At 37.2% G+C, this 19,000-nt stretch overlaps 1 protein-coding gene across 6 annotated transcripts in view; it reads left to right on the forward strand.

Annotated features, from left to right (window-relative positions):
• The window catches only part of Tanc2 (tetratricopeptide repeat, ankyrin repeat and coiled-coil containing 2), a 341,666-nt gene that overhangs the window by 275,384 nt on the left and 47,282 nt on the right, over positions 1 to 19,000 (forward strand). For all 6 annotated transcript variants that reach the window (XM_010637504.1, XM_010637505.1, XM_010637506.1 and 3 more), the window contains one exon: positions 248 to 855. In XM_010637504.1, coding sequence (XP_010635806.1) covers positions 248 to 855 — 608 coding nt within the window. The remainder of the gene's footprint in view (positions 1 to 247; positions 856 to 19,000) is intronic.

A 19,000-nucleotide genomic window follows, 5' to 3' on the forward strand; every position in this document is an offset into this window, starting at 1 on the left:
TAGGAAGGTTGTTTAGAATACCAATCATTAATTAATTCTTAAAGTCTCAATTTTAGGAAAAGTGTTTTGTATCTCTCCTCTGCATCTAATTTGTTTTAATCTGTGTATACTAATACTTGATCACATTTTCCCCTTTTCTTTGACCACTTAGAAGTTCAGAGTAAATTTGTGGATGTCATAGTTTATCACAAGAGTTAGGGGAAACTTAAGGTCTTTCTGTCTCTCTCTTTCTCTCCATCTGTTTTAGGAAATTACCAAGTTGCTGCCTTTCCATAGGATTTTTTTGGATCGACTAGAAGAGAATGAAGCCATAGACCAGGACCTGCAGGCTTACATCCTGCACCGGATACACAGCAGCTCAGAGATCCAGAATAACATTTCACTTAATGGCAAAATGGACAATACTACATTTGGCAAGCTCAGTTCTCATCTGAAGACCCTCAGTCAGGGGTCTTATCTATACCTGAAACTCACATTTGACCTCATAGAGAAAGGCTATCTAGTGTTAAAGAGCTCTAGCTACAAAGTAGTTCCTGTTTCACTCTCAGAGGTTTATTTACTCCAGTGCAATATGAAGTTCCCAACCCAGTCTTCCTTTGACCGGGTGATGCCTCTCCTGAATGTGGCAGTGGCCTCTCTCCACCCACTGACTGATGAGCATATCTTTCAGGCCATCAATGCTGGTAGCATTGAAGGTACACTAGAATGGGAAGATTTTCAGCAAAGAATGGAGAACCTCTCCATGTTCCTAATCAAGCGCAGAGACATGACTCGTATGTTTGTACATCCTTCTTTTCGAGAATGGCTTATCTGGAGAGAAGAAGGAGAGAAAACCAAATTTCTGTGTGATCCCAGGTAAGACATAGATCTATAATAAATAATTCTGAGCCTATTTTGTACTTACAGCATGGAGCATGGGTATACAAAGGAATGAGAAATGTTCTTTATTGAACATTTCACAAAGAGAAGACATCACAATTTCTTCTCAAGGCAAGGCTAGGATGAGGTTTAGTAATGTGTATTCTTACAATGATATTTCCTTAATAGTCAGTATCTGCATAGATACTTAGAAAGTTTCCCTACAGTCCTGTGTCTTCCTAAATAATTTTTACTGGCCTATCAAAAGCTATACTTTAATTTATACTTTAATTTAACAGATTCTTCATTACTGTTCAGATATTAAAATTTTTTGACATTTTTCATCTCTTTGTTTTAGAATTACTTTTAAATTTTTTGACTTTTTTTTTTCTTTTTTGGTTTTTGAAACAGGGTCTCACTATGTAGTTGAAACTGACCTGGAACTCACTATGTAGCCCAGGCTGATCTCAAACTCAAAGCAGTCCTCCTGCCCCAGCCTCCCGAGTACTGGGATTACAGGCGTGCACCCCCAGCTATTGACATTTTCTAAATGGTGATTGGTACTCACCTGTAATCCTAGCACTTGGGATTCTGAGTCAGGATCACAAGTTCGAGACTATTTTGGGCTAAAAAGCAAGACCTTGTCTCAAAGCAAGCAAAATAAAATTTAAAAACTAGAAATATAATCTCCAACCCTATACCTGACAAAGACTTTATGAGATCAGATAATCTAGTCACTCTGCTTTCATATAATATGCTGTTTTCCTTATTTGGCTATATAGGCCTTAAAGGAACTGAATCACTTCCCCAAAAATCATAGTTAATAGATAAATGAAGAGAAGAGGGACTAAAATGCTAAAATATAAGTAACTACCACCACTCCCTAGCCTTTCTTCCATGGCAGACATTATTAATTTATCACCACCACCCCAGCCCTCTTTGCTTTGAAGTTGATCCTAATTTGAGAATCTTTATGAACTCAACAAACCAGACTCTATATGAAACTGTTTCCCATTCTATTGTGTAAAGTCTAGTTTGTGGCATCCTAGTAGGTTGTGCTTTCTACTCCTCCATGTTACTTTTTTCTTAAAAGTATCTTTAGTAAAGTAGGTGTTTTAAAAAGTTACGATTAGGGCTAGGGATTTAGCTCAGTGGTTCCTCACAAGCGCAAGGTCTGGAGTTCGATCCCAGTACCGAAACCAAAAACAAAAGTTAAAATTAATACTGAATTCCTGGAAACAAGATTCCAACACCATAACTAGCCAACATAGAGTTTATTCTGGCACAAAAATAAGATAGGCCAAATACGACTATTTCTCACACTGTGATTCATCAGAGAGACTGAAAATCTGATGATGCTGGGGTTTTATTGCCCTTGTGACTGTGTTCAACAGACAACTGTGCTTGTGGGCATGCTGCTCAAGTTACTTCACGCTGATTGATTAGGAAATTAGTTCCAGATTCTGATTGTGATAGTAAGCCAGGCAGTAGAATGTGTGGTATTTTTCATGAGAAGGAAAAAAAAATTTAAAGAAACATGCTGTAGTGGAAAGAAGAGGAACCATTGAGTCAGGTTATGTATATATAAATCTTATTTCTGGAACTGTGATCTTTGGGAAAAATTACATAATGATTTGGAGACTTAGTTTCCTTACCCACATAAAAACATAGTACTTTACCTTCTTCCTGGAATTGGTAAGAATTATGTGAGATCTTGGAGATATACACCTACATTGGTACAGAGTACAAAGAAATTATTTCAGAGTATGTTCTTTTCCCTCTCTTGTCTTTGTAGTAACAGAAACACTTCACATGTACCTCAGCTGAATCCTGTGACTAATAAGATAAGCTGAACATCTGTCAACTGTTGCTATTTTAGGCACAAGATTTTAGAAACAAAAAAAACCGAACCTGAGTCTGTTACATAAATTGTATAGCATTCCCAAAAGGATTTTGTTGTAAAGTACAAGTTTTCAGGCCTCCCCTCACCTATGGACACTGAAACTGCGGGTAGGACCAAACCATATAGATACTATTTTTTTTCCTACTTGTACGTACCTATGATAAAGTTTTATTTATAAATTAGATATTAACTTGAAATTTGTAACAGTATTTCATAATAAAACAATTTTAAGTGTACTATAATAAAAGTTATGTGAAGATGGCCTTTCAAAATTCTTACTGTACTTTTACCTTTTTATATAAAGGAAGTACTTTACAGCTTCTCTTTGGCATATCAAAATTTCCAGCAATGGCTTGGGGGCCATTATTACAGTTGTTTGAACATAAAAACTGCAGTACCACAATACTGCAATAACAAGAGAGCTACTAAGTAATTAATGGGTAGGTAGCATATACAGCATGGATACACTGGAATGATTCAAGTCCCAGGTAGGACAGGTAAGATCGCATGAGATTTCATCACACTACTCAGAACAGTACATAATTTAAAACTTATGAGGTATTTATTTCTGATATTTTCCATTTAGTATTTCCAGACTGCAGTTGACACTGGGCAACTATAAACATAAAAAGTGAAACCACAGAGGTAGAGTGGGGAAAACTACTGTAATACTACTACTGATGCTTAATACATAGAGTTAGCAACTACTTTTTTAAGAAAAAGACTAATCTAGAATTACCTAATAAACTCTTTGATATCAATTTCCAGACAAATCCTGCTGACCCATGTGTTCTCCCAGCCTGGGAGGATTAAAAGCTGAAGTCCACAGCAGACTGTCACTGAATTAATATCCTTACAAAGGATGAAATCCTCAGGGACTTCCAAAGGAGAAATTTTGGGCTTTTGTTTTGTTTTTTGTTTGGTTGGTTTTTGGTTTTTTGGGACAAGGTCTTGCTATGTAGTTCAAGCAGGCCCTATGTAGTTCCGCATTCCAGGCGGACCTGGAATTTGTGGCAATCCTTCTGCCTCAGCCTCCCAAGTGCTAGGATTACAGTCATGCACCACTATGCCTGGCTAAAATACGGTTTTTATGCAGCCATATCAAGGCCATATAGACTTGATTTCTCAGCACTGTTTTTTAACTAGGAGCATTGCAGCAATCGGCTGATACACTGGAACAAGAAAAGCAAATACTTCTAACTTCAAATATTGAATATTCTGTTCCTTAGAGATTAAAAAACACAGTTGCTGAGCATCATATTTTACTCAGTGACAGAGTAAAATCATAAATTGGACCAGGAGTTACCAAAAAGCTTCCTTAGATTTCATTTTATTGGAATTTAGCCTTTTCCCTAGCATTATCTGGCACAACCTTGTTACTAAAATATTAATCTCAGAGTTTGAGGCTCCCTGGATCAGTGAAATGGAAATTTGCTCTGAATTTAATGCTGCTGGGAAAGCCCAAGCTTGCCTTTCAAAGAAGCTGGCTATAATTACTTGTCATTTCAGGAAAGTCTGATTAATAGGACTCCCTCTAGGCAGGGTTTGTCTCTGTCGCAAGTTCTGCTTCCTGCACACTGTTTCCCCTTCTGTTTTTCATTTCCTCTCCCACTTCTCTCCATATCGAATATATTTCAGTAGACCAGACAAGACCAACTCATTGCTTTAAAATCACACAAGGAAATTCAGTGCCTAATGTGTGTATCTGTGTATAAACAGCTCTCTGAAACAATATAACAGCCTTACCTCTTTTAGTACATTATCCTGGGCTTTCAGCACTCAGTTTTAACCCTGAACTTGAAACTTTATTAGCAAATTAAACACAAAAGACAATATTCTACTGATCCCAACAAATAGTTGATCTTCCTTAGAAATAGGCCGTCCCAGTAAGGAGCTCCTGCCTGAGCTAAAGAAGAAAGTCTGAGGGCCGGGGATTTAGCTCAGTTGCACTGAGCCTGCCTGGCAAGCACAAGGTCCTGAGTTTGATCCCCTGGTACAAAAAAAAAGAAAGTCTGAGAATGGCACTGGAAAAGGAAGTAGCAGAGCAAGAGGTCAGTGCCATATCTGAGGTTGAGTTTTCTTCTCCCTTCCCCATTCTACTCCTCCCTGCAGTGGGAATTGAATCCAGAGCCTTCACACTGAGCTACCTCTCCAGCCCTTTTTATTTTGAGACAGACCTCGCTGAGTCACTGCATTGCTCAGGCTGGGCTCAAAATTGAGATCCTTGTGCCTCAGCATACCAGAGAACCAAGATTAAAGACATATACTATAATACTTGTTTCAAACACTATCAGACTGCCAGACAGATGTGGTAGTAGCTCATGCCTGTAATGTCAGCACTCTGGGAGGCTGAGGCAGGAGGATCACAAATTCAAGCCCAGTCTGTGCAAAATAGAAATAAAAAGGGGCTGGGAATATATCTTAGTGTGAAGGCCCTGAGATCAACTCATAGTATTGGGAGAAAAAAATCAGACTGTCTGTTCCAGAATCTGGGCAGAGAATTAGTATACCATAGAAACTGATTTAATATTGCATGAAGATATAATTGTGACAGAAATTAGTTATATATAATATCTTTCCCTGGCTTTGTTTTTACCAAACTATAAGCAAAGTATGTTTGTGTGTTGGCTCACACCTGTAATTCCAGTACTCAGGAGGCTGAGGCAGGAGGATTGCATGAGTTCGCAACCAGCCTGGGCTACATAGTGAGTTTAAGGCCAGTCTGAACTACAAAGGGAGAACCTGTCTCAAAATCAATACAAAACAAAAAGAATCATTTATGTGAGCAAAATTTCTTCATTATCATATCATAAGACTGGATTTGCATTCTAGATAAAAATATGCCACTTAGCTAGACATGGTAGTGCATGCCTATAGTCCCAACTACTCAAGAGGCTGAGGCTGAAGGGTCATAAATTCAAGACCTGAGCAACTTAGTAAGAGCTTGTCTTAAAAATAAAATGCAAAAGAACTGGGAATGGGAATGCAGTTTAGTGGCAGTACACTTGCCTAGCATTTACAGATGTACAAGGTCCTGGGCTCGGTCCCCATTACCAGCACACACACACACACACACACACAAGAAAAACTTTGGAAGCACTCACAATCCTTAGACCTCATCATCTTATTGTGCTTTCTCTTTTTCACTGTGCATCATTGTTGTGCTTCTATCATACCCTAAATGTAATCCGTCCTGTTTTATTCCCTTAGGCACAAAGATATCAGATTAATTTGCTAATCTAATGAACTAATCCCTGCTATTAGGGTAATAGTAGAGAAGTACAAAATCCATTTATAGCAACTTGTGCATCTTAAGTAAGATGGTTGAAAGAGCAGGGCACCAGCCTTTGTTATTCAACCCATCAATGCCTTTGATGGTAGAAATGTAAAAAGGAGAGAGTAGACTATTGGTGGCCACCTACTTTGTGGATCTGTCTAATTACTGCTTAGTATTTGTACATAGCATTAGGCTAGCCTTGAATAAATTTCCACTCTTTCTTACTTCCTTCATTATCTCAACTGTCATGGTATCTAGCCTCCCTTTCCTAGAAAAAGCTCCCCTGCTAACATTTTGAGGGCGTATGTGTGTATATGAGATTTTAACAAATTAGAAGATAGCCAGACTCGGTAGCGTACACCTGTAATCCCAGTTACTTGGGAGGCTGAGACAGGAGGCTAACCTAGGCAATTTAGCAAGACTCTGTCTCAAAACTTTAAAAGGGCTGTTGATACAGCTCAGGGCTCCTTGAGGGCAATCCCCAGTACCACACATAATCAGAAGACTCAGATGCTTTATTTTTAAATGTTTGGTTTTTTGTTTTGTTTTGTTTTTTGGCACCAGGGTCGAACCTCAGGTCCTTGAGCTTGCAAGGCGGGCACCAGAACCAGTGAGCTAAATTCCCGGCCCCTATTTTTAAATGTTCAAACAAAACAACAAAAGCTTATCATGAACTTTATATAATAAACATTGAGCTAGGCTGGGGATTTAGCCTAGTGGTTCCACTGTCTGCCTGGCAAGCGCAAGGACCCAAGTTTGATCCCCAGTACCTCCCCGCAAAAAAAACATTGAGCTGATATAACCTATGAAATCATGACATAGAAGCCTAATTTACTTCAACCTGATTCTATGAAAATATTATGATAAATGAATAGGACAGGGCAAAAGGTTACTCAGATTATTCTTATCTATGAGGATAGTTGAGTACTTACTTTATGACCAGAGTTTATTGCTTATAATTAGCAATTTATCAAGGTTTTTCCTAATTTATTTGGTCATGAATTATATATTTACTTGGTGAATTATACATTTAATACCTGCTGCTCTGATATCTGTGCCACAAAGCAAAATATCAAAGAAGCAGTATTAGGTAGAAAAGACATTTTCTTCCAAATGAAAAGTAACTTAACTGTGCCAGAGGCCTGTACAACCTGGCTTCTTGTAGAATACGTAAAATAACAAAATGATGAGTTATAGTTTGTGGTAATTTTGTTTGTTCTTTTAGTCTGAGCATGACTTCAAGCAAAGTAAGATTTAACCTTACCCTCACTGAAGTACAAATTCAAGGTCACAGCTTCTGATATCCATTGCAGGCTCCCACAACAAACCCTTAAGTTGGAGGATGGCTTCTGCTTTTTAAAAGAATTAGGAGAGAATTCAGCAAACCAGTTAAATATAGGAAGAGAAAAGATACTCTTGGAACGAAATCAACCCTCAGGAGTTTGAAAGAGTTTTAAAAGCAAAGGAAGGGGAGGTATACCAAACATCTTTTACTGACATTTGGATATTAATTAGTAGATGACCTTACCCCCTGGAAATGTTAGCTCTTTGCTCTCTTTCCCCTGTCTAGATCTGCTTCACTTCTGAATCTTTGACTATCACTGAGAAGAAATCAATCTCTTTTTTTTTTTTCGTCCCGCGGATCAAACTCCGGTCCTTGTGCTTGCAAGACAGGCCACCAAACCCACTGAGCTAAATCCCCGGCCCTCTTTTTTTTTTTTAAACAAGGTTTCAATAATTCAGTCTGGCATTGAACTCACTATGTAGTCCAGGCTAGTCCTGAGCTTGCAGTGATCCTCCTCCATTTCTCCTGCCTCAGCTTCCCTAGTGCTGGGATTACAGGTATGCACTACCATGCTCAGCTCAGAGATCAGTCTTCCTATGTCATGGTTCTGATGTGTACTTTCCAGGGAGAGATTTTATTGATTTGTAATACTACTGTGGATTTATCCAATTTATCAATGAATATTTTTCCTATTATTTAATTCAGTTTCTAATCCCATTGCCATTAAAAATAAATTTGAAACTCAAATTTGAAATATTACTCTTTGTGACACAGGTAATAGGTTTTTGATATGATACAAGACATCTCATGAAATTTAATTAGTTTACCAATGCAACTTTATGAAAGTGTTTTCTCTCAGCATACGATCTGCAACTGTTAGACCATCTTTAAAACTGTCTAACCATCAGCTGATGGGCCACAACGTTTTTTGGTTTTTTTTTCCTTTTCCAAATCCAAAATAAAGTTGAAAAAAGTTGGTAATCTGAATCCTTCACTAAGCCCAGCTAAGACTGAAAACTTCTTAACTTACTGTCATAACCTCATGAGAAATTTGCTAGGTCAATATATATACAGAAAAATTGTATATGGTATGATAGATCATCATTTTATGGTTTCACAAACATAAATGCTTAGTGTTTGTTCATTCATGGGACATTATATAAGAGCCAGATAACAAAATACAGAAGGGACTTGTATCTATATTACTGGATTTTACTCTAAGAAAGTAATACTGCTTTACATGGTTGATTATACATACATAATTTCTTAAGATGGTTATGTTTAATATAGCAAATACTAGTTTAAAATAATTTCACCTAGATATTTAAAATGGAATTGAAGTAGGCAAGTAATTAAGGGAAGTTTTTGATACTGAAAGTATCATAGGAAATAGAAGCTAATTTGTCAATCCTGGCTGAATCAGCAGATAAGAATCCCACAGGGATAAGAATCCTTAGATTTCAAACCAAGATTAATGGCACAACAATCAGAAGGAGTTATTGCCAGCTTAGTGGGACTTGACAGCACATTTTCTTTCTGTGAGCAGAACATTCACTCAGCCTTCTCTAGAGATTTTCAAATGCAGACAGTTCTGTCCTATTAACCATGAAACCCCACAGTTCTGAGACATTCATTTACTGTAGTCTTCAGTATATCTAGTTGGTTCTAACACTCAAATTTTACTTGTGAGTATTCATTTATTTTCATCTGTACTGACCACACCAGGGGCTCTCACATGGATTACTTTAGCTTCTTGGTTGACCTTGCCTCTTGCCCTCCTCCAAACCATTGTCTACCAGCAATGAGTGATTTTTTTAAAAGCACTATTTTTCAATGGCTTTTTATTGTTGTTTTGTTTTGTTTTGGTACCGGAGATCGAACTCCGGATCTTGCACTTGTGAGACAGAGGCTGCACCACTGAGCTAAATCCCCAGCACAATGGCTTATGATCAGATTAAAATCAAAGCCAGATTCTTCAAACCCTGTATTTATAGAGATAGCTTCTGCCTGCCTCTCTAAATTGAGCTCCTTCATTCTCATTATTTTCTGCCGCCTCCTATAACTTTCTCCTTCTCACTTCTGGGAATTTGCACTTAACAATTTTCTCCATCTGGAATCACTGTTCCCAGCTTATTAGTACCATTTCTCAATCCTCCTCAGATCTCAGTTAAAATCCCACCTCCAAAGAGACTTCTACTCGTCACGTTATCTAAGTAGATTCTTCCTGGTTTTTATCTGAATCGTAGTGGCCTTTTACCTCCTTTCTAGTATGTGTCACAATTATTAATTTATTATACTTGTTTACTGTTCACTTTCCCTTTTCTTACTTTCCCTTTTAAAACATGACTGAGTTTACTAAGAATAACCTTTTCTGTCTTACCTTTGTCTTCCTAATGATTAGTAGAGTACCTGACACACAATTAATATTTTAATAATGAATTAGTAAATGAACAATGACAAATTGTACTGATTTTAAGCTTTCAACTTAAAATATTTGAAGAACTCTTCTCAAAGATCCACAGATAGTGTCTTTTTTTTCATTCTTACTTCCTACCATGTCTCAGGAGTGGGGAAGGCCTGCATGTTAGCAATAATTCAGTGAGCATTAATTAATATATTCAAGGTTCTGTGTTCATCACTGCAAGGAATACAGATGTATTCCTTGAGATATATTTGTCTACTAGAACTTACAGGCTAGTAGTTTTGATAGACACATTTATAACTAGAATTCAAAGCAAAATACTGTGTTACAGATGTAAACAGAGCTGAGAAGGAAGAGAGAAATGGTAAATCTTCCTATGTCCACTGTTAATGCTTAACATTGTGCCAGTTCTGTAGTTAGAACTGTCTGCCTCATGAGGTTACCAACTTCATTGTTAGAAGCAAGAATTTTTGCAGACATGTGAATATCATTTTCTGTGAATGGATAGCAATTAGTAGACTGTAGTACAGCAAAAACAAAGTTTTAACTATAGACAGAAATTTTAAGAGAAGGGGTGAAAAATATCAGGACTATCAGTCTATTCTCAATATTTGACTCACACTCAAATTATTTATACTCGTTTTGCAGTCTTACGCAGGAGCAAGAGAAATACCTACAAAGTCCAGGCCAAATTGAATAGCATATTGGGAAGTAGATCTGGAAATCCTTATATTTTTCCTAATGCCCATCTCTTTAGCTTTATTTGCTAATTAAAAATTCATTGTGACCTCAAAGAATGAGGATTAGAGGTTCCATTTGACCCAGCCGTCCTTCTGTTGGGTATCTTTCCAAAAGAAGTGAAAGAATCATACCACAGTGATATATGCGCACCCATGTTTATAGTGGCACAGTTTGTAATAGCTAAAACTTGGAAACAGCCCATCTGCCCATCAGTTGGAAACTGGATAAAGAAGATGTGGTTTTTCTACAAAATGGAATACTACTCAGCCATAAAGAATGAGAAAGTAGATTCATTCATAGTTAAATGGGTACATTTTGAGGATATACTTCTTAGTGAAATAAATAAGGCACACATACGCAAATACCGAATAGTATCTCTGGTGTGAAAAACTAAAATAGTACTCAAGATCCTAATGGGACACTTAGCAAATAGGAAGAAAAGGACCAAAGGTGTAGGGACAGTGAGAAGGATGGGGAAGGGGGAATAAGGGAAAAGGAAAAAAATACGAGAAAATGTAAAAATGGAATTAAAGTGTTTGAAGGGGTGGGGAGGTGAAGGGAGGGTGGGGACAAGGGGAAAAAATGAGAACCAAGACCTGGCACGTAAAGGTACAAGATCCCAGTAATGAATGTAACTGTACTGTCTACCTAGAATGTACCAATAAATTAAATTTTAAAAAATAAATTTATGAAGGGACATACTGAAAAAAAAAATTCATTGTAGGCCGGAGATTTAGCTCAGTGGTTCGGTGGCCTGCCTTGCAAGCGCAAGGACCCAAGTTGAATCCCCGGTACAAAAAAAAAATTCATTGAGCTCCTCTTCTACACTAAGAACTGTGCTAATCACTAGAGAAATAGGTAAATCAGACATCCCTGACACTACAGCCATTACTTTCTTTAAAAGGAGGTTAGGCATATAGCAACCAACAGTATACCTTAGTATAAGGCAGGGGTGGCAAACCTATGGCACATGTGCTACAATAGGCTGTTTGCATCATTGAAAGCTCTAAAAAGTTTGCCATTACTGGTACAAAGTATCATAGGAAACTAGACAAAGAGTAAGTGCTCTGCAGAGAGATTTTACTTGTGTTCAGCCTTAAGGATGGGTTGGATTTCCATAGGCAGCATAGGGCTGGGAGAACACTGTAGACAGGGAAGAATAGGTAATACCAGGACAGAAACAAGGAGATGTATGCAGTTTTGAAGTGCCTTTGGGGAATTCTGGTCACCTGTACTGAGAAAGTAAGAAAGAAGGAATGAGAGAAAAAAAGCCTTGAATGCCATGTTTAAGACTTGGCAGCTAACAGATGACCTTTGTAACTTTTTGAGCAGAAGGAGGAAACAATGATCAGTTACTGATGATGTGAAAGGTAACTCTGACAAGCAGTGTGTGAAAGACAGATTGAAGCAGAGAAGACACTGCAGATTGGGACACTAGTTCTAAGGCTTATAGCAGTAATCTAGGTTAAAAAATGCTGAGAGCTGTAACGTAAGAAAAGAGAACCAGGTATATGTGAGAGAGACATTTTGGAGGTACTCAGACACACTTGATCTTTTTTTTGTAAGGAACATAAGGATAATAGGACCAATAGTTTCCGCATTTGTCTTCATTGATGGAGGGTAGTGGTTCTGCTAACCAACATAGAACTTTCTGAATAGAGAATGAGTTCTAGCATGAAAATTCAGGGGGTAGAATAAGCTAATGGGGAAAATTTGTGTCCGGTTTTGGTCTCATTCACAGTGAATTGCCTGCAGGGAAAGATGCACAGAATGAATATATTTAGAAATGTTACTCTGGAAAATAGACCAAATATAAAGCTCAAAGCATGAGGTCATGGATTTGAGAGTTATCACCAAATATCTGACAATAGAAGCCCTTGGTCATAAATAAAAGCACCCAAGTTAAGTGTGTGTATTGTTGTGTGTATGGTAATAGAGTATGCAGTGGTGGTGTCGTGATAAGCATAGCTGACTTCGAGGTTAAGAATAGAGAGCAAAGCCGGGCGTGGTGGCACATGCCTGTAATCCCAGTACTTGGGAGGCTGAGACAGGAGGATCGCTGTGAGTTCAAGACCAGCCTGGGCTACATAGTGAGTTCCAGGTCAGTCTCAACTACATAGTGAGACCCTGTCTGAAAATCACAAACAAACAAAAAGAGAATAAAACAAAAAATTTAAAGAAAATAGAATAGTTATATTTAAATGCTAGTAGATGATACTGGAACAAGTAACAATCTTAAAGGATAATTAAGAGTTAGAAGGAGAAACAAATCATAGAATCCAATGGAAAATCTAGTTTCTGTGGGAAGATGCCAACCAACGTATTACATTGCAAGAAATTAAAGGTTAAGAGACCACTGTGGCTTTTACCCGAATACTTTGAATAGGATGGTTGGTAATAAGCCAGATTTCCATAAGTCAAAAAATAACGTGAAATAAAAAATTGAAGACCACTAACATAAACTATGCTTTCCAAAATTTTAGCACTGAAAGTCTTAACCATGTTTATAGACATTAGGGAATTGGCAAGAGTAAGAAGTTAAAATGTAAGGAGTACAACTGAAACTACTAAAAGAAAACATAAGAAAAATGCTTCAGGACATTGGAATGGGCAAAGATTCTTTGGAGAAGACCCCAGAAGCACAGGAAACAAGTGCAAAAGAAAGCAACAACAACGATAATAATAATAATAATAATAATAATAATAATAATAATAATAATAATAATTAATAATAATAATAATAATAATAATAAATGGGATTACATTATACTAAAAGCTTCTGCACATCAAAGCTTCTGAAACAGTCAGCAGTGAAAATACGACCCACTAATTGGGAGAAAGTACATTATTTATAAACTGTTTATCTAACAAGGGATTGATACCTAGAATCCAGGAGGAACTCTTAAAAACTCAGTAGCAGAAAAATAGCCCAATTTTTATTATTTTATAGTATATAATGATTATATTCATCATGAGGAGTTGGTGCATTTACATACCACATCTTAATTCTTTTTCACATTTCCTACAGTTTATTTGCAGTACTGGGGGATCAAACTCAGGACCTTGCACTTATGAGGCGGGCGCCACTGCCACTGAGCTAAATCCCCGGCCCTCCCAACAATTTTTAAAATAGACAATAGACCTACATAGACATTTCTCAAAAGAAGATAGAAACAGCCAGCAGGTATATGAAAAGGGCTGGACATCATTAATCACAAGAAAAATGCAAATCAAAACTAAAATGAGATATTGTCTCAGTTAAAATAGCTGTTATGAAAAAGCCTAAAAATAACAAATGATGGTGAAAATGAGGAGAAAAACTCTTAACATAGTGTTGATGGGAATGTAAATTAGAACAGCCATTATGGGAAAACATTATGGAAGTTCCTCAAAAAACTGAAAATACGCCAGGAATTTGGCTCACACGCACTGTGCCTGCCTTGTAAGCACAAGGTCCTGAGTTCTATTCCCTGGTACCACAAAAAAACAAAAATAAAAAACAAAATTTACTCAGCAATCTCACTACTGGCTGTATATCCAAGGAAAATTAAATCAGTATGTCAACAAGACATCTAGACTCCCATGTTCATTGCAACAGTATTCACAATGGTCAAGGAATGGAAGCAGCATCAGTGTCCATGATAAATGGATAAAGAAAATATACATATGCACACAGATATACTATTCAGCTATAAAAAAGAATGAAATCTTTTAGGAGTGAGGGTTGAGATAGGGTCTTATTTTGTAGTTCAGGCTGGCCGTGAACTCACTATGTTGCCCAGGTGGCCTTGAACTCACAACAATCCCCCTGCCTCAGCCTCCCAAATGCAGGGATTACAGGTGTGTGTCACCATACCCAATAGTGGAAAAAAATGAAATCTTGTCCTTTGCCACAATGTGGATGAAACTGGAGGTCATTGTGTAAGTGAAATAAGCTTAGCACAAAAAGACAAGTACCATATGATCTCACTCTTATGGAACTAAAAAAAATTGATCTCATAGAAATCTAGGGTAAAATGGTAGTTGCCAGAGGATAGAGAATATAGGGAGGTGGGAGGGACAGGGAGAAGTTAATGAGTTAATAAGTTACAAAAGAAGAAAGTAGTTCTGGTGTGTTACTGTAAAGTAGGGTGGTTGTAGATAATAATTACTGTGAATTTCAGAACACTAGAAGAAAACTTACCATAAAGAAATGATAAATGTTTGAGGAGATGGATGTATTTAACCTGATTTAAACATTACACGTTTTATACACGTGTCAAAGCATTACATTCGCCCATTAATTTTAACAATTTTTACTTTTCTGTACTAGTTTTTTCGTAAAGAAGCAAAAGATGAAGCAGTCTCTAAATTTGGCTATCAGGACAGCAACTCAAAGTCCCTTCTTTCCAAGAGATGTAAATTGGTTAGCTAACCAAACAAATCTTTTTTAAACTTCCAGGAAGTTCTTTTCAGTTCCCATACAGATACTAAGTCTCTGGAGCTACAAGAATATACCAAGCCTGGCCAGGGAACACCTTTGTCTTACAACTGGCAGAAAATGAAGCAGAAGCAAGGAGGTCCCTGGCAAAAGTACTAATTCTTCCATGTCCTAAGCAATGATTTTCTGATAGTATTATCCCCATTTTTCAGAGGAACTATACTGAAAACATCACTTTATCAGATCACCTTGTGAGTCACTTTTTGCAAATGCAAAGACTCCCTAGTAGCACAACAAAAGCATTCATTTAAATAACTTCCCTCTTTCACCTTTACTTCATGGTGGACTATGGTAGAGAAACTGTGATACTATAGCTTGAATCCTTCCAATAAGCTGTTTTATGAATTTTTTAAATGATTTCTCATTCACTGGCAGTAAGTGGCAGTTGTTGGGAATAGAGAGCTTTTGCCCTGGGTTGCTAGGACAAAGAAACTGATTACTGTCACAGAGCAGAGACTGCTCTTCTGTCCTCATCAAGTCTGCTTTAACAGTCCTGTGGTAAGGAATAAGTTGTTTGTTTACAATTTTTTTAATTAGAGGATAAAGTGTTTTAGTTTCTGCTTATTTTCACTACCATGGAGATAAGTACTTCCTCAGTCCTCCTTCCTACTCTTTTCCCATCCTTCTATCCATCCCTCTGTTGCCAACCTTTCAAAAATGCCTTTAACTTAAAGTAATTCTAACTACTAAAATTAAGCAACCCTAAAACCTCAGTGGTTTTTCATTCACCTGAAGTCCAAAGGCACCATATAGGCCTGCTCTGTGCAGTCTTTCATAGTCCCAGTCTAATGGCAGATCCACCACCTTTAACATACTGCTTCCAAGGGTACCTGTTTGATGTCCTCAGATGGCAAGTGGAAGAAGAGAGACACAGTGGAGGATCAGATCTTTCTGGGCCAGATCTAAAGTGATGAATATAACTTCTGCTAATAGTTCATTAGTTAGAACTCAGTTGGGTGACCCCAATTGAATGCAAGATCTCTACCAAGAACTACTTTTGATTATAGAAGAGAAGCACAATCTTTTTAGACAAGTGGTCATCTGTGACCCATAATTCTTATCTTACTAGGTCTCCCAAAGTGACTCCTTACATTTACCTCTATAATATAAAAACATTCCATAGCAGTATATATTATTTTAGCCCAAATTATAGGATAGATAAAATAGGCTTTGTAGTGTAAACATTTCCTTGCCACTTTATCCCGTCACACAGAACATCAAAGCAACTACAGTATTGTTTTTCTGAAATAATAAAGTGTTGTCTGTTGAGTTTGTCACCATAGAAGTTAATGAAATAGCCAGGCGTTGGTGGTGCACACCTGTGATCCCAGCACTTGGGAGGCTGAGGCAGGAGAATCATTGCAAGTTCAAGGCCAGGCTGGTCTACTTAAGAGAGTTCAGGGGCAGCCTGAACTACAAAGGGAGATCCTGCCAAAAATAAATAAATAAATAATAAAATAAATGTGATTCTGCCATTAGTGACTGATTAGAATGATGAAGAAACATCCATGCTAGAAATACTTGAGTCTGTTAGCTTGTGTTAGTGCTACAAATAGAAACGTTAAGAATAGTTCCCTCCCTGGGGTACTAAATAAAATCTATTAGAAAAACAAACATAATGTCATTTCTTAGAGAACATTTAGCTCAGTCCCTAGCCCTACTTCCTGCCTGAAGTTACACTACCAAGTTTTTCTGCACTGACCAACAGTAAATGGCATTCATACTCCAGTAATTCTCCTTGCTCTCTAGATTTCTCTTTGGGCTGTAAAGGCAGTGGGTAGGACTTTAATGGGAAAGGTTAGGGTAAAGGTAGAGTATCATATTTCACCCTGTTACACACATTGAGGATTGAAGTTCTGTTTGAGTACCCATTCATCCTCCTTTATGTTTAAAGTCACCTATCATTGGTAATCATTCCTTTAGAATAACACAGCCAGTTACTATGGAAGATACAAAAGAAATAAAAATCTTTCACTTAGTATGACTCACTTCATTCTTACCACAGTCCCTATTTTATAGAATGATTAAATAACTTGTCCTTGGTTATAAAGTTTAAAAGTGGCATAACTTGGATTTGAACAGAGGTCTGCTTGACTTTGTTTCAGAGATAAAGAAATACTTCTGAATACAGACAGGGAAATTTGTAAAACTAAATCACAAGATGATCTTATTATATGAGCTGTGGAAATAAGTGTTCTCTCCTCACTACTTCCCCCAACCCTATGACTTTTATTGCCAGTCTGAACCATATTAAAGTCAATTTGATTACCATCATATTTACTTACAGTGAGAAACCATAGTTGTGTTCAGTCATGACTAAAATCACATCACATTTATTAAAGCTCACTGTGCTTTACCTCTTAGCTACTCTTTCCCAAAATCTTAGTAAAAATGATGTAAAAAATAATGATTGCTATTTTAATTAGGTTAAGAACTCAAGAGTTTATACTGTTAACAAATTAATATATTCTTTACATTGGTGGATTTTTTTTCACATTGCACCCAGTATGAGGAATATTTGCTCCTACGCTTACAGTATAGAATTTCATGAGAATCTAAAAGTTATTATTAAAGTGTTTTTAAAACTGTAAGATAGTCTGCAAGTAAACGATGCTATTATTGGGCTGGGCTTTTGCTCACTGGCACTGCGCCTGCCTAGCAAGCCCAAGGTCCTGAGTTTGATTCTCAGTACCAGAAAAAAAAAAAAAGATACTGTTATTTATTTCATTCTACACATGCTTCTGTTACTTAGGAGTACATATGTTAAAAAAAAAAAAAAGCTTCTATCCTCAATAGAGTCTAGTGGGAAGACTGACATGAGGACAGTATGTTCTACATACATGCTGTCATGAAGATGTGTACCAGGAACAACAGGAACCTAAAAGAGAGCCCCTTAGTCTATCTTAGGAACCTGGGAAAACTTCACAGAGGACAAGAGTATGGACTGGGGCTTGAAGAATGAGAAATAGTTTTTTCCCAATGAATTAAACAAGAAAGGAAATTACAGATGAAGGAAAAACATAGTTGAAACTTCACAAATAATTGATTGAGTATAATATTAAAAGTACAAAGGTGGTAAAGGGAGACAAACAGACAAGGAACAAATATGGAGAGCCTTGAAATACCATGTTAAGGGTTAAAATGGAAAGAGGAAATAGAAATATTAAAGAATTTTTAGCAAAACATTGATGAGATTTTGCAATCTGTATTACTGGAATGGGCCAGGGAATGGGCGGTAGAGAATAGGATGAAGAGAATGAAACTTGAAATTAGCCAAGTAAGAAAGTATAAAGAGGAGAAAAACAACTACCCAGTTTTAGGCCTGGCTGACAATATTTAAAAATAGAGTTATCTTAAGGATATTTGGTCTTAAGGGAAAGCTCCAAGTTTTAAAAGTGAGTTTTATTTGACAGTGGGAGGCAGTCAGAGAACCAAAACTAAATCTCACTGAGATGTTGCTGTGGGAGTCATTTACATTGAAGTGAAAGTTGAAACCAAGAGATGAGGACTATCTAGGAAAAATGAGTTTATGGCATATAACACAGAGAAGTTACATCACAAAGAAACGGGAGAAAAACTACCAGGGAAGCGCCATGGGAGTCAAGATACAGTTTCACAAAGGGTGGCAAGCCAGGTGTCATTGCACATGCCTGTAAGTACCAGCTACTAAGGAAGCTGAGGCAGGGGGATTGTACGTTCAAGGCCAGCCTGGTCAACTTAATGAGACCCTGTCTCAAAATAAAAATTAGGAAGTGATTAGGGATGTGGCTCAGTGGTAGAATATGCCTCCATTCAATCGCTAGTGCCACAAAAAAGAAGGGGGAAGATGGACCAAAAAAAGAAAAGAAAAGAAGGGCAGTAAATAATAGGGCCTAATGTTGAAGGGAGAAAATAGGAGGGAAAAAAGATCAAAGGCTAAGAGAAAACCTTTTATAGAAAAGGGTAGGGAAGCTGGACATGGTGGTACACACTTTTTCTTTCTTTCTTTCTTTTCTTTTTCTTTTTTTCTTTTTTTCTTTTTCTTTTTTTTTTTT

The sequence above is a fragment of the Fukomys damarensis genome, unplaced genomic scaffold (assembly GCF_012274545.1).
Source record: "Fukomys damarensis isolate Sample0158 unplaced genomic scaffold, DMR_v1.0_HiC HiC_scaffold_23, whole genome shotgun sequence".
Taxonomy (NCBI): domain Eukaryota; kingdom Metazoa; phylum Chordata; class Mammalia; order Rodentia; family Bathyergidae; genus Fukomys; species Fukomys damarensis.